At 46.1% G+C, this 15,765-nt stretch overlaps 1 protein-coding gene across 12 annotated transcripts in view; it reads right to left on the bottom strand.

Annotated features, from left to right (window-relative positions):
* The window catches only part of KALRN (kalirin RhoGEF kinase), a 532,514-nt gene extending 520,021 nt beyond the window's left edge, over positions 1-12,493 (bottom strand). For 5 of the 12 annotated variants that reach the window (XM_087734559.1, XM_087734561.1, XM_087734562.1 and 2 more), the window contains exon 1: positions 11,999-12,261. In XM_087734559.1, coding sequence (XP_087590685.1) covers positions 11,999-12,071 — 73 coding nt within the window. In that variant the 5' untranslated portion in view covers positions 12,072-12,261. Of the gene's footprint in view, positions 1-11,998; positions 12,263-12,474 lie in introns of those variants that run through there. The other 7 variants (XM_087734565.1, XM_087734566.1, XM_087734568.1 and 4 more) reach the window with 5 other exon arrangements.
* Between the last annotated feature and the right edge of the window lie 3,272 nt (positions 12,494-15,765).

Genomic DNA, 15,765 nt, shown 5'->3' with positions numbered 1-15,765 from the left:
ACCTGGGCTGGAACACAAAGCATTTTTAGGTAGGTGGAACTTTTTAATAGCTTGTCATTAAATCTCTCTTACATTTAGCATTTAATAGATATAACTTTCACAGCAGCACGCTCATTACAAAAAAGGCACAAGGGATCCTACCAAATAGTGAGCAGAATGGACCCAGAGCCCAAGTGCCTCATTTCGTCAGTGTTCAGGTACCATAGTGATGAGCAAAATCATCTGGATGTCTTAACACATTAAATTAGAAATATCCTTACTCTGCTACCCGTCCTCTTTGGCCCCATCCCCACATGAGTTTGTCAGCTGAACATGGGCCAAAATTTCTGCCTGCGTAAATTACTGTAGCTCCTCTGCTGTCACTGGCATCGGGCCATTTTTTATACCAGATGTGGCTCTGACCTACGTATATTTAAAAATAGGGTCAGTGTAATAAAAATCTTAAGACCATTTGACTGGTTGGTGTGGACATAAGCAAGGTGTGTTAATCCCATTTCCAGGACTATGGCCAAGACATACAACCTGTCTGAAGTAGGTCACCTGCATCCATATATAGGCACCCATATCAAGTGGTTTAAGAAGAGCCGAGTGTTTGCACGTCTCTCTGATTTCACCTGTCACATCAGCTGTGACTTTTGACAATCCTACAGTAAAAAGGGATTGGAGTGCTTTTGCTGGCCCATGCCCTGCCAACAGAAGGTAAAGCCATGCAGTGCTTTGTCAGGGTTTGCTCCACCACAGGACATGGGTTTTTCAAGAACACGTGCACAAAGTCCATACAACCTCAAGAAAACCACTTACTACAGTTCTGTGCCTGATTACCCCCTTTTTACAGATGGGTTTGATGAGACTTCCCTATTCTACGCAAAGACTGTGACTATTTAAGTGTTCTGAAATGCTGTACTAATTCTGTGTATTATTTCTAACTACTATTATCTCCTTTACCACTGCACACCAAGGGGAGCTGAGGATGGCTGAGCCAAGCAAAGCAATTATTGTTCACCCTGCACGTCTTGAGCAGTGCTTGACTTCTGAGGTGGATGCTGTAGAAACCTGTCCTTTGACTACCCGAGTAAGAACCTACCAGCCATTGGTTTTGAACTATTGCACATGAGCATCGTAAGGCTCCCAGGCACAAACATCACGATGGAGCTGAAGCTGGATCAAGCACTGCAATCAATCCCAATCACAGCAACTAGGTCCAAGCTGCCAGTTACACCTTAGTGCACAACTCAATGATGAAGACAAGCAGCTTTAAAAAAAAAAAAAAAAAAAAAATTCCCATGATAAGGGCTTACATGCTGGGAAGTGTCATTTTTACAAACTCCCATTACCACACAGATCAGTTTTAATTGATCTGAACTCATCTAACCAACAGGGTTTTCCCTCTGTTCAGTTTTAGCACCAGAGGTGTTTTAAACCAAGCCAGTGTTAACAACTTTCTCTTGGCCTCAAATAATTCAAGACCATCTCATTAGGAATTTGATAAATAAATTGAAGCAGCAGACAGATTACAGACTAACAGGAGTCTGTAAGAGATAGCTGACCTATTTAACACCCCAGCTAACTTCCAAGCAGGATTGAGTTGAATAGGAGCAAGCTGTTAATGGGAGATTCACACACCGTAGATCTAAGTCCTCCAAGCTCACAAGATCATTACTATTTACCCAGTAGGCCTGACTTGCTCCTTCGGACTAAATTTGTCTGAATGCTTCAGACCGACTATTAGCATCACTCCTGAACTCTCTGCCCCAGCACAGAAAAGCAGAGCAGGAAAGCTGAATTGCTGCGAACGCAGTGGCAGTCAGATCCAAGGAGGCTGGCTCTTCATGATACATTTTTGTGAACATGAGGCATTAAACGTGAAGCAGAACACCCAAGGATTTTGGCTCTGTGTCTTCGCTTCATAGGGAAATGCCTTCTCTCCGCAGCATCAAAGCAAGACAGGCATTTGGTGCAGTCACCATTAAAAGACTGCAGCGTGATAATAATGGTCTTTGACAGTGAGGGGCATCTCCTAGAAGAGAAAACCTTGCTATTTTTCCTGTCCTTTGCAGTACGTCCTATAGCTGCCTTCCCCATTCTGAGCATGGTAGACACATAGGCTTTGCCTGTTCCCTCCTTTCACTATGTACCCGGCCAAAGTCTGCCATTTTCTCTAATGCATCTGGAAACCTGCCTTTGGCTTTCCATCCCAAAAGCTACAACTCCAGTCAAACCTCTTATTGTCTCATTCCTGTTTTTTCCTTTGGCTTCTGACCTTCCCCACACTGACATCACCTGCTTTCCTTCCACAGAGGATGCAGGCTGCGATCCCTTTCTCAGCCAAGTGCCCTCCAGCTCTGAAGTGCTCCGCTAGATACCATTGTTGCATTCTTCCATGGTTTTTTAGGTTTCCCTACAGCTTTCTCATTTCTTCCCTATTTTTCTGCTTGTACCTTATTCTCAGCCATTCCCTCTACTCCACACCCGGTGCTAGACTCTGCAACTCCTCTGGCTTGTCCTTCAGACGTGCTTAAAAGCAAAGCAAAGCAAAAGAAAAGTCTTCAGTTAAATGAATTCACAATCCACATGACAGCTTTTACCGTAAGCACTTGATGGCAGGGATCATCTTTTTGTTCAGTGTTTGCACAGCATCTGCTTCAGAAGGAACTAATCAGTGACTGAGACAATAATACAAATAATAAACTCTGGTAGACAGCCATCATAACATAATGACAATATCGTAGGTCCTTTAGGAGGATACCCCTATTGGAAGTTTTATTGCATCCACTCACAATCCTTTGAATGGTCTCCTGCACCTATAGCTTCAAAAGGTACAGCAGTTGAAGGGCCTGCTGAAACCAAAGGGAACCCGCTGAAACTTTTCATCTGGAGTTTCCACTAAACTTGTCCCGTGGGAAAAGACAGTAGTAAACAGTGGAAGAGAAACACAGTCCAGACATTTCCACAGAAAGTAAATCTGCTTCCACAGAGTACTGCATATTTCTTGCTAGCTATTCTTTTTAACCTCTTGCAGATTTATTTTTACTACAATTTAAACGTATCTGTTATATGCCATAACATTATTATTATGAGAGACACTAAAATAGCAAAGCATTCTAGGCACCTCATACCATTTTAAAAAACAGGGAATTAAAGCCAGCAATGACTGCAGATCCCTGCAGCAGCCACTGATGCACATGACCCCCTTTCAGCCTGACTTCTTATACCTCCTCTGTGGACAGAGGGAAGATGAACAAAAATTGTGGAATTACTCCCAAAGTTGTAGTGTGCTTTTTCTTGCTGTTTAACTGGGGGGGGGCAAAAATTAAAATTAAATAAAAATTAAAATGCACCCAATGGGATGAACTTCTGCCTGCTGCTAGCGGGCTGTGGGCACGGACTTGGGCTCACAGCCCACAGCCACCACCTAAGCCTACACATGTCATACCAAAAACTACCTGGGATTGACACGTGCTTTAGAATCATAGAATAGTTTGGGTTGGAAGGGACCTTTAAAGGTCATCTAGAACACCCGCCCTGCAATGAGCAGGGACATCTTCAACTAGATCAGGTTGCTCAGAGCCCCATCCAGCCTGGCCTTGAATGTTTCCAAGGATGGGGCATCTACCACCTCTCTGGGCAACCCGTTCCAGTGTTCCACCACCCTCATCGTAAAAAATTTCTTCCTTATCTCTAGCCTGAATCTACCCTCTTTTATTTTAAAACCATTACCCTTTGTCCTATCGCTACAGGCCCTGCTAAAAAGTCTATCCTCACCTTTCTTATAAGCCCCCTTTAAGTATTGAAAGGCCACAATAAGGTCTCTTCAGAGCCTTCTCTTCTCGAGGCTGAACAACCCCAATTTTCTCAGCCTTTCCTCATAGGAGAGGGGGTTCCACTCCTCTGATCATTTTTGTGGTCCTAGCTTTGAGGCTTTCATTACATTTTTCACTAAGCTGTTTTAAATAAGCAAAAGTTTGTTTGCACAAGGGCCTCAGGTTTTGGCTTCATAGCGTATACTCTATTAAGTCTAATAAAATACATATAAATTAAAAAATTCTGTCTTCGTTAATCAGCTTAGCTTTTTAGTGCTCCAACACTGATGGACTTCTATTCGCATCAAGACAAACTATGGTAGAGCGTAACTTTCCACTCCTGAAAAGCACTGCTGCAAAGCTCTTTGTTTTCAGCTTGGATGCTGTTTGGCACAACAGTTTGACATTCACTTACACAACTGGTGAAAAATACGCACTGCTAATTTTCCTAAGTGCCATGCTGCCATCTCTGGGGGCCATGCATTTGCCTACCTCCCCATACAGTAATATGATTTGCTCCCAGCTAATAAAGTGGACTTCACATCAGCTAAGGAAAGACTTTAGTTAGGATGTCCTCCTCCTTCGTTATTGAATGATATATTCATGGCAAAGAGCTAAAGTTGATAACATCTTTAAAATACTTTTTTTTTTTCCCCCCCTAACGTGGGGGATACAAGCAGATAATCCCTGCAGATCTCCTTTTTCTCCCCCATTGCCCCCGTGGTTTATCATGTCCAATTAGCCATCTGCCATGCCTGCACTGCCATACAAAGGAAGCCAGCTCTCCTCCACCGCAGCCCATCAGCGGGGCTATTGTCCCAGCTGACAAACAAGAATCAGACACTATTGTTTCCAGCTGACGATGCTGCTCCCAATGTAGGCTGCCAGTTGCCATTAAAACAGCAGGAGCACCAGGGTACACTCCAAGAGTCGGGAACCATGCCAGCAACGCCGATATTACCAGGGAACCTTTACAAAGCTCTTTTCACTATATATATTCTCATTTCAGGTAACAAACCAACCTGAGCCAACTACCACTCTTCATATCCCGGCTGCACCAGAGCATGCCTGACCTACTGCCTTTACTGCTTTACCAAGCACTCACCTTGCAAAGAAAGGCTCACAATCCCCAGAAGAGAGCAACGTCTTGGAGTCAAATCTTTCCTTGTAATGATTTTTTTATTTTAAAAGTAAGGCATGTCTTTTGCCACTTCAACACAGCTTATTACACACACAAAAAAAAAGTGGTTTAAAAACCTGAAAACTCCACTAAGTCTACATGGGTACCAATTACGTGACGAGGTTAATTTAATTTCTCTCACAAACACGACACACTCACCCTTCTTCCCAAGGCCACTTCACTAACAGAAATGACCAGAGCAGCTGGTCTGCCAGTCACTGAGATGTTAAATTGAAGATCATTTCCTCTTATTATTCCCAGCAAAGCACGATGTGACCTTACGCTAAAAACTATAGTCTGCCTAATTATGGTAGTTTTGTTCCATCAGTGAAACTGAAATGCTGGTTCATATAATTAAGGTTACAAAAAAAAAAAAAGAATTTCATTTTTAGTTTTAAAGGGAATTTGTTGCCTTGAAGTGGGAGTGCAACAAATTAGGCCTATGTACCTATATGCTCTCAGTCATTACAGTGTGTAATTTGGAAGAAACAGAAAACACTCCTAGATTTTAGTAACAAAGCCACACGTGTTGATAAGGGAGAAAGAACTCCAATAAACCACAATTTATTCTAGGCACTAGTTAATGAAAATGAGCAAACAAAATGAATATTTATATTTAAAAGTAGAAACAGAATTATCTCCTAAACCCTTAATTAGGAAACAGGAATTATTTAAACATCAATAAATGTTTTACATGGTATTTCACACTCCAGCACTGAACATACATAATTTTAATATACCACTTCGAATCTTCACTGAATAGTTCAAAATAAAATAAATGAAAAGCAACTGAAACTAATGTTATTGCACAGTAATCACATATGTAACAACTTCCACAATGACTTACAATAGAGGAAAGTCTTTGCCCTGGATTCAAATACTGGGCTCATTCTGAACCAAATCTGAAATAAGACATGAGGACTTAAATATTTTGCTGAAATACTACTCCATTCTTAGCACAAAATGCTCTAAATCCCATTTCAACACACTGCAGTCCACATATCTCACAGGTGACTGACTCAAACCTAGATTTATGATTGCCATTGCGGCAGCTGGGCCAAGTTCTGTTTTCAGTTACATCTGTGAAAACTCCCAAACAATTCCTCTGAAGTCCTCTGGATCTGCACAACAGTAACACAATCTGTCCCAGAACTGAGTGGAAAAAAAATAATTCAAAATATTATGACTTTTTTCTTTTACAGCCCTCCATGCTTTAGGGTTCTCCATTCAGACAATCATATTTGACTTCTCTCTTCATATCCAGCTTTCTTTTGCAACACGTATATCGTAATATTCACTGTTATTCTTGCCAAACTCGCTAGGCAAAATTCCCCAAGTGGCAGAGTCCCTTCAGTTAAACACAGGGTGTGTGTGCCATGCGAGGCTGTAAGACGGGAGTTGTTTATCCAAAGAAATATTAAAAGCAGGACACCAGTCCAAATCAAACAAAAGCACAAATACCTCTAAGTTGTTTCATGACTTTAAGTTCCAGCCATAAAACGCACAGTGCTATGGGTTTATAAGGCCTAATACTCCCTAAGTATTTTCTTTGATATAACTATGAAGTACTTAAAATACCACTGGGTACTGTACGGTACGTGTCGCCATGGAGCAATAAAGCTGCTATACATCCATAATCGACCGACCTTCCTAGGGACCATAAGGTCACAGCAGCTGAAACAACAGAATACTTCATCCCCAACCTTCAAGAGGCCAAGAGCACCTGTCCGGCCGGAGGACTCCCCAGCGGGCTCTTAACACGAGGGTGTGCTTGGAAATTTAAAAAAACCAACACCAAACCCATCAAAGTTACTCCCATATTTAAACACTCATGTTTCCCCAGCAGGTTATTATTATGGGACTTGATAAAATACACGATGGGAAGCAGGTGGTGGGAAACAGTGATAATTTTATTTGCCTGGCCAAGCTGGATGCTCACTTGTATCCCAAGACACACATGGCCATCTAGGGCCACATGCAAAATGGTCTACACAAGCACTAGGAGGGTTGTACAGGGCTCCTCTTTGACAACTTTGGGATAGCACTCTTCTTCTTTCAGAGTTACAACCCCAAAACACAGCATAGGCAACAGGTTTCTTCCCCCCGCCCCCCAATAACTTCTGCAGAAGCCATATCGAGCCTTATTGCATCGCCTGTGCACTTTACTCATGTCTGTGCTATAAGCTTACATTCCCTCTTGCACCCTGTCCTGGAAATCAAGGACTGTGAACTTCAGTACATACCACCTCTGAACAGTAGCCGGGTGTGAAAGGCCTCTTCCTCTGGAAGTAATTCTGTTTGCCATTAATTGAATTAATATCAAATAGAATAAATATCTTCCTACTGGCCTGTAACACAATGCAATCTCATCCAGAAGAAACACATTGTAAATGACTATCACATGTCACCCCTGTTGCCCTGTATGTACTTCTGAGTGAGAAGGAAGGAAAAAGTATGGGAAAGAAATGCTTTTCTGAACCTAAATCACCAATTTAAATTGCTCCCTTCCAGGATCAGTCAAAAAGAGATTCTTCCCTTTTGTCACAAGACCCCACAAATCAGCAGGTTCTGCCCCATTTCTGAGCAGAGTCTGCAGCGAGAGAGGAGAAAGAGGACAGTCATTCCCACCAAGACCTCTTGATTCACCTACATATCCTTTGGCATGTCTACAGGCCAATTCCCTGACTAGCAGAGCTCCTTCCAAGAGTCCTGAGGAGGAGGAGATGGGACAACAGCAGGGCAGAGCCACATGGCCTTCCCCATGCACTGGGGTACCCGGTGACAGAGGCTTGGGAGGATCTGGGTCCCCCCATGTAGTGAGATAACCATCCTCCTCCCCCATGTCAATCACATGAAAAAACACCTACATCAGACAATAAGAAAAGAAAGGAACAAAACTCATATTCCTGACAGGGTCAGAAGTCAAAGCCTCCAGAGAGCGGTACAGATTTTAATTAACAGCATCGCCTTAAAGAACACAGGAGCTTTCCAAGTGGTAGGCACAACCTGATAGTGGTTTCTACAACAGAGCCTCCTTTATCAGCACACATTACTAGGCCAGGCCTTATAAATTATAAAGTCTCAAGGTGAGGAAGCCAGGCGTCACACGAACACCTCACCCCCAGTGACAACTTGACTGAATCAATTTATCTGCTCTACGAGGAGACACTTGATTCCATCAACCTCAAGGAGCACTTCTCTGCAGACATCATTTCAAGCACATCCATTGATCAAACAGCCTGGCCACTGCCAATCATTTTAAAGTTATTTAGTAGCAGAGCTGCCAGTCACTCATGCACAAATGAACAACGCTGGAAGTATAACCGGCTGGTGGAAAGCAGAAAGCAAACAGAATAATTCATCGCAGTCAAAGGAGATGGAACAATATCAATTTTCAACTCACTCACAGGAAATATCAATGACAAAGTCAGCATCTTTGTATCGGACATAATCAATGTTATACCTAAGTGCCAGAAAAATAAATTAGAAAATAAAATTGTACCTGCTAGAAGATGAAAAATATTGATGATTACCCTTGCCAGTAATTGGTAGTTTGCTAAATTGTTCTGTCACCGACCTCTATAAATATTTAAAATTTTGGTAAAGGATTTCCTTGTATGTTTCACCTCTGCTTCCAAAACACACTGCAGAAATTCCTGCAGCTTAGGCACAAAGGTAAAGCTTTCCCTCTGTGTCTGTATCCAAGGGATATCTGTCATTTGTACGCTTTACCAATTGACTTACTTTATGTTTGAAACAACAAGTATTTGGATTCAGTTCCCTGCAATATAAAAGTCTCAGTACACATTTAATATAGACTACTGAGAGTTCCAGAGAATTTGCTCATATTTTATGTGTCACCAAAATAGACTAAGAAACTTAATAAGGCATACCTAGGCATAGATTTGGTTTCTTGCTCAAACATAAGCGATAGACGTCGTGCAGAAATTACTGCCTCAATTCAGCAGCTGGTGTTATCCCAGAAATCAGAGCTGGAGACTGCAATAGTCATTTCTGCCCTTAAAGTCCCTCTGCCTGTTAATTTTTATCCCAATTACATGGGAGTGATTCTCTAAAAGAAGACTGAATTACTCTCTGTGTATGTCTGATGGTGAAAATTAGAATAGTCCCTACCCTGCCTGTCTCCAGGGAGGTTTAACTGACTGCCAGCATCAACCACACAGGTGTTAAATCCACCCTTTTCTTAAAAGTCATTCCTAGTTCTCATCAGTGTCAGCACCAGAACAGACCCTCCTTTATTACCTCATGTTACTGCCTTCAGTTTTACTTTCCAGGTACAGCTCAGAGCGCCGCTATCTCAGTTGTCATCGCTGATAAGGGACTGCTACCTCCGAGTGTTTGGGTGCTGCTGGGGGAGCCGCTCCGTGCGCGGCGCCATTCCCAGCATCAGCCTCCTCTGCTGGTACCAGGGAGCAGCCTATCGATCCTCCCGCCTCAGTGCAAAGCCCAGCCCCGAGTGAGATATTAGTTGTTTGGACTCCATTTTTTTTACTGAGAATAACGCATTCATGCTTTTCATGTAGTAGCTATGAATTTGGAAAGAGTTTAGGCAGTTTAGTGTACGCTTGTACTATGGGACCAGCTAATCTTTAAACCACATAGATGAATTTTTTATTTGATGTGAATGTACGAGGGCACGTAAGCCACAATGGTTATGCTTTACAAATGCAGAATACAAGTCAGGACAGAAGGAATAAAAGAAAAAAAGCTAGTATCAAGGGAAAAAGGATGCTAAGTCAATGCAGGTCTCTGCAGCTATTAAAATCAAACCCTATCTCACAGTCTTTACCCCGGCAAGATTGCCATTGACAGCCAAAAAGAGGAGTGGGAGAGTCAGCTGTGTCCTGTCTACAGCTGCTCTCCTGAGCCCCACATCAGCCCTTCTCTCTGCCATCCATTAAAACCAACTTCAGACAGGCACAACAGCAGCGCACAAACCCCAGAAGCGAACGGCGCACAACCAACGCAGGAAACCAACGGTGCGATTTCAGGTCAGTCGTGCCTGCTCTCGCGCTTTTTCCCCATTTCTCAGTGATGTTGCCTGGCCGTTCTAACGGCTGACAATCAAAATGAATTACTAATAGGTTTGGGTTTTTTTAAGTCATCTTTTTGGACACAAGATGCTACATAACGGTGCAGAAACAAGAATTTTGCCATCTCCTTTGATGAAGCTTAAGGTAGTCGAGACAACCATCAGGGATGGCCTATGCACATATGCTTCCACGCCAGGATGTGGCCTAGGCATCCCTTCCAGGCCCAGGCTCCTGTGATTTTGTTTCCCAAAGAAGCAGAAATGTTAGGAGACTTTCTGAAATCTCCAGGTGAAATGTATAAGGCAGGTGACAAGTGTATTCATGGATCTACAGGTGAAATTTCAGGTGAAGGAGGCAGATTGGGAGAAATGTCTAGGCACATGGCTCCCTGTGCTTTTTCCTCATTTAGGAATACTTTTTTCATATAAGCTAGACAGACTTGGCTCTCTCCAAATTCAATTCTGCTAACATGCTTATGTTCAGAAGGCAGTGTCACAGAGAAATGATTCAGCTTTGGGTGAAGGAAGGGAGAGAGAAAAAAGGTGGGGGGAATCTTAATTAACAGGTTCCTTTTAAAAAAAAAAAAATGGTGGATCATTTTTCCCTTTTTTGTTTTCCTAACAAATCTGTCATTGTTGAGACTTAGGAAATTAGCTTGTAACCAGGTAGGCTATCAACAGGCAAATATCCTATGGCTTAATGGCTTCTGGATCCCAAGATACACACAGCCAGACCTTATTATAGTTATCCTTTAGATCAAAGGGTTTTCACATAAATGGGGTGCAGTCTACCATAGCAAGGAGCTGCTTCAGGCCTTCAGGATTTTACTTCTTTAAAGTTTTGGTGATTACATAATTGGTTTTTTGTAACTGGAGCTCAAAGCACTGTGTGTAGCTAATGAGCAGGTAGAAGGAAGAAAACAGCTGAAAAGCAAAGTCTTGACAAACAGCTGTGGCAATAAGTGTCAGTCCTAGCCTAAAAGGGTCAATCCCCTTATGAAACAAGCATTTAATCCTTTACAATTTTTAATTAAAAAAATCTACCAAGAAGCCTATAATACTTTCTTAAGATTTTGTCTGGGGGTGAGGAGGCCGACCACAAGTTGTTTCAGCTGAGATGCTGATCCTGTGCAAAGCCATGTTTCAGAGCTGAGGGCTCCCACGCAAACACCACCTCACAAACGGGTGATGCAGTGGGGACCCCAGCACGTACCCATTGCCCAGAGAATTTAATTAACCACTGCATCATTAGCGAAGGCCCCACACGACGCTCTTCTGCAGCCCAGCTACACTTCTGCTCCACTTCAGCATCCTCTGAAGCGGGAGAGTGAAACACACGGCTCCCACCCAGCCCCGAGATACTTTCCCAGCCCGTCCCCGCCAGGTCAGCATCCCCGGCCGGCAGCGGAGCTGCGGGCGAGCGCTGCCCGGGGCGCCTCTGCCCTCACCGCCCACCCGAGGGCGGCAGGGGAAGCGCCCGGCGCTGCGCCCGGGCGGAGCGAGGCGGGCCGGGCAGGCGGGCAGCCGGCTCCGCTTCCAAATACCGGCCGGTACCCGGGCAGCCGCCGCCGCCCTGGGCGGGGGCCCGGCGGGGCCCAGGCGGCGCAGCCTCCTGGGGGGGCGACAACGCGGCGGCTCTCGCCGAGCATCCCGGCGGGGCTTTTGTGCCTGCCCGGGGCGGGGGCCCGACCGGTCGGTCCCCTCCCGAGGCGGTCGGCGGCGGGAGCGCAGCCCCGCGGTAGCATCCTCCCGGGGACGGCAGGGGGGACCGGGGCACGGAGGAGCCGAGGGGCTGCGGCGGACAAAGCGAGGAGGCAGGCGGGGACCCCCTCCGCTCCCCTCCCCTCCTCTCCCCTTCCCGCGGCTCCGCTGCCGGCGGTGCCCGCGCCGCCGCCGCCAGCCCCGCATCCCGCGGCAGAGGCAGGGCCCGGCGCTGCCCCGGCCCCTTCCCCGCGGCTCCCCTACCTGTTCGGAAGAAAGCATCCACCTCGGAGTCGGGGACAGCGCCTTCCTCCGCCGCCCCTTCGGCGGGATTCATGGCTGGGGGAGAGGCGGCGGCGAGCCCGGCGGCTGGTAATATCCAGTGAGTTAGGGAGGAGGAGAGCCGAGAGAGAGAGAAAGAGGGAGGGAGAAGAGGAGGGAGGGAGGGATGGAGGCGCGTTTAGCAGCGAGCCCCGCCGAGCGCCGCCCGGATCATCCCTTCCGCGGTGCCTGCGGGGCGGCTGCCCCGGGGCTGGGCTGCGCTGCCCCCGGGCTGCGCTGGGCGGCGTGGCCCGGGGCGGGGTGCCGGTGCCGAGCCCCGCCGCCGCCGGCCCCCTCCCCTCCACCCGCTATTGTTCCGACCTGCTCCGCTCCCCCCCGCCGCCGCCGCTGCTGCCCCTCGCCGCGCTGACAGCCCGGCCCGGCCCGGCCCCCGGCGGCCGCCCCCGCCGTTTCCCTACCGGCACTTCCTGAGGCAGGCCGGGGCGCCGGCCGGGGCGGCTGCGGCACCCCCCGCCGCCGGGGCAGCCCCTCCGCGGGGCGCGGCCGCTCGGCGCAGCAGCGCGCCCCGGGCGGGGGCGGGAGCCCCGCTGCTGCCGGCGGGCCGGGCACAGGTGCGGGCATGGGCGCCCCGGCGGGGGGGGGAATCTTTTTATTTCCTACCCCCGTGCGCTCCGCAGCCGTGTTGATGGGCTTCACCCGCCCGCACCGCTGCCATGGCTCCCCTCTGATGAATAACCGCGGAGGCACGGCGCAGCGCCCGGCTGTCAGCTGGGCAGGTACTCGGGCAGAGAAAGTGAACGCCGGTCTGCTTACAGGGAAAAACATTTCTTTGTTTGGGGGGTAGGGTGGGTTTTTGTTTTTGTTTTTTGGTTTCTTTTGGTTTTTTTTTTTGTTCATGGGCTGTGGGGCACGATTGCTTTGGAAACGATCAGTGAAACTGCATGTTGTTGCAGGTATGCCTTCATCTTTTATTCTTTACAGTCCTAGGCGACTAGAGAGCCAAAAAGGAGTTTGAAAAGCCAAGACCCTGGTCCCAGCTCAGACATTGATTCAAGCTACCTAAATGATTTTTATTTCTCTGCTATAGCTCCAATATTTGCGATTTGGGACAATAATCGTTGTCTCAAAAGGAGTGCTGTGAGGAATACTTGTTTGTACTTTGTTAGCGGCTGTGTTTAATATTATTCCCTGAGCCCAGCTATCAAGATTTCAAGCACAGACAGGCAGAGATAGACAGAAAGACAGATGCTTGCCATTTGGGCACTTTCCTTTCTTCTCCTGTTCACCTATTTGAAGTCTCACCAGCTCCTCATTCTTCTATAATCGCCTAACAGCTCTAAAACTAGCAGCCTGCTTAAGGAGAAATGTTGCTGTTCCACCTATTCAGAACACCGCTGTAAAACAGGAGTGTTACTCTCACACCTCACAGTTGTTCCATCTTTGCTACCTCTACCATGAGAAAGCAAAAGCAACCGTCGGGGTAATCACCCTCTGGCTGTATTACCCTTGGATAAGCCATCCTTGCTGCAAAATCACATCTCCCACTCTCAAGAACAGGAGTCTTTTAGCTACCATGTCCCCGTGCCCTCAGTGTCATTATCCTGTAGGGGTAATGCTCAATCACCACTCCTTTGCCACTGGAAACCTCTGATGTTTAAGGGACTCTATAGGTGCACAGGAGGAAGTCCTCTGTAGAAGATGGGGACAAAACGTCTCCAGGAACATGGTCACCACAGAGGGACTCACTGGAGCACTTCAAAAGAGCTAAGTATCAGTCTAGTGCATCTCAGGAAAGAAAATACTCCAAATAGCAGAAATCTCAGAGCCAACTGGTCCTAAGTGGCACTGTTTGGATCAGATCTCAATCTGTCAGGTAGGTTAGCAGCTGAGGCTGGCAGAACCTCTCCTGTTTCAGCCGAGAATATTTTCAACAACAGAGGAACATGGGTTTCCTTCATCTGATCTCTTCTCAATAGAGCGTAGAGGAAGGCTGGATTTGGATGTATGCTCACTGACTAGATATATTGCACTTGATAAAAGGGCTGAAACTCTCCCTGCAGAAACTTAACTGTCAAAATGGCATTGACCAGGCAGGATGAGCACAGAGATCCCAGTCACATCTTCTCTGACCTTACTGTTTACTACTGGAATTGAAACAGAATTGAGAAGCAAATCATATGTCATGCCTGGGGACTGCAGAAATAACAGCAAACATCCTGTAGAGATCTATCTAGCATTTAGTTTCCCTCCAGTTGCCTTATTCCCTCCCTTCTGATCTTCTGCCCATTTCCCAAGCCTAACACCAGCTGTTTTTAACTCAAGCCATTTACCTTTTTATGCTTATGGATAAAAAGGGTCATTTCACAACTATCTGCAGAAACTGTCAACACAAAAGCTATGTCCAGGCTGCCAAAGCTCACTGCAGACCTCTCTGCTGCCTCTGAGCTCACCTGCTTAGGACAACCAGGATGCCAGGACCACCTCCATAGCAGGAACGCCAGCAGTAGGGCATTCCCACAGTACAAGCACCTGATTACAATCAGTCTTTTCAAGCACCGGACTTTCTTCAGTGACCATTCACCCCTTCTTTCACATCACACCACGATGCAGAAAAGCCTTCCATCTTCCAGGCTTAAGCAAGCTGCATGATTTCAAATCGCATCTCAAGATCTCATCTCTGCATATTCACTACCCACAACCCAGATTCCCTCTCTAACCCTCATTTTCCCCCAGACTCTTACGTACAGGTTGATTTGTGAGTGTGGGCTAAAGCCTTGGTAGCTGGGAAGAATGCGTATTCCTCATGAAGCACTTTGAATCCGCTCAGGATTTGGTACAATCTGGTGGTTTTTAGAGTCAAAGCATTCCTCCTTCAGGAGCATCCTTAGAAGCTACACAGGAGTTACCCGTAAGCAGGGAAGGTTTAGCATCACCCAAAGGGAAATAATGTTGTCAATGACAGAGAAATTTATATTCCCCTTTCATTATGAACCCTGCAGGCGTGGCCTACAGCATCAGTTGTAGAAATCATATAGGCTACAGAAAACATCTTTGTCTGTATAATCTGCAATCAAACGCGTTAGAAAATGCTGAGGGAGGGAGAGACGTTCATTTAGCTGACCTGCCATCCTGATACCTACACGAATTCCTGGTTAATCATTAAACCAGTTAAGGCACTTATATTTAACCATATAAAATACTGATATCTTCTGAAAACAAGTGATTTTTTTCTTCGCAGAACAACTTCGTTAGAACAAGAATGGTCCCAGATCTCTCATACTTTGAAACAAATGGGAATTTCCACTTTTTAAAGAATAAAGGTGTTTGGAGTTTTTTTAATCCAGTTTCATTGAAGTATATCAAGACTTAGCCATGCACTCTTGTTGCCCGTCTCTGCTGTGCAAGGCACAGCGAGTTTGTTCTTCTGTGCTTGCATCTCCACTCCCCAGGGAAGCCCTGCACAATATATTCACTGTTTTCATGGCATTATCATTGAAGCAACAGTCCTGCTGTCACATTTTGCACACACCTCTCTCATGCACACACCATGGCAAGGCAGGATGGGGAGTACCACATTCAGATATCAGTAAATTTTAGTGCAACCCCAGACATTGTGAGCTACTATTTTTATTAACATTGCAAGCAGAACAGGGCTGTCACTGTAAAATATCATTAACAACTAGGAATCACCATGACTTCAGTTCAAGTCTCGGCAACCAGTTTACAGTTTTTGTTGTTCAAAGAAGAGT

Source organism: Nipponia nippon, unplaced genomic scaffold, assembly GCF_047370975.1.
Source record: "Nipponia nippon isolate SJK-2023a ecotype South Korea unplaced genomic scaffold, ASM4737097v1 scaffold_5, whole genome shotgun sequence".
NCBI lineage: Eukaryota > Metazoa > Chordata > Aves > Pelecaniformes > Threskiornithidae > Nipponia > Nipponia nippon.
Note: the sequence above shows the minus strand (reverse complement) of the source record. Positions and strands in the feature narration are given on the sequence as shown.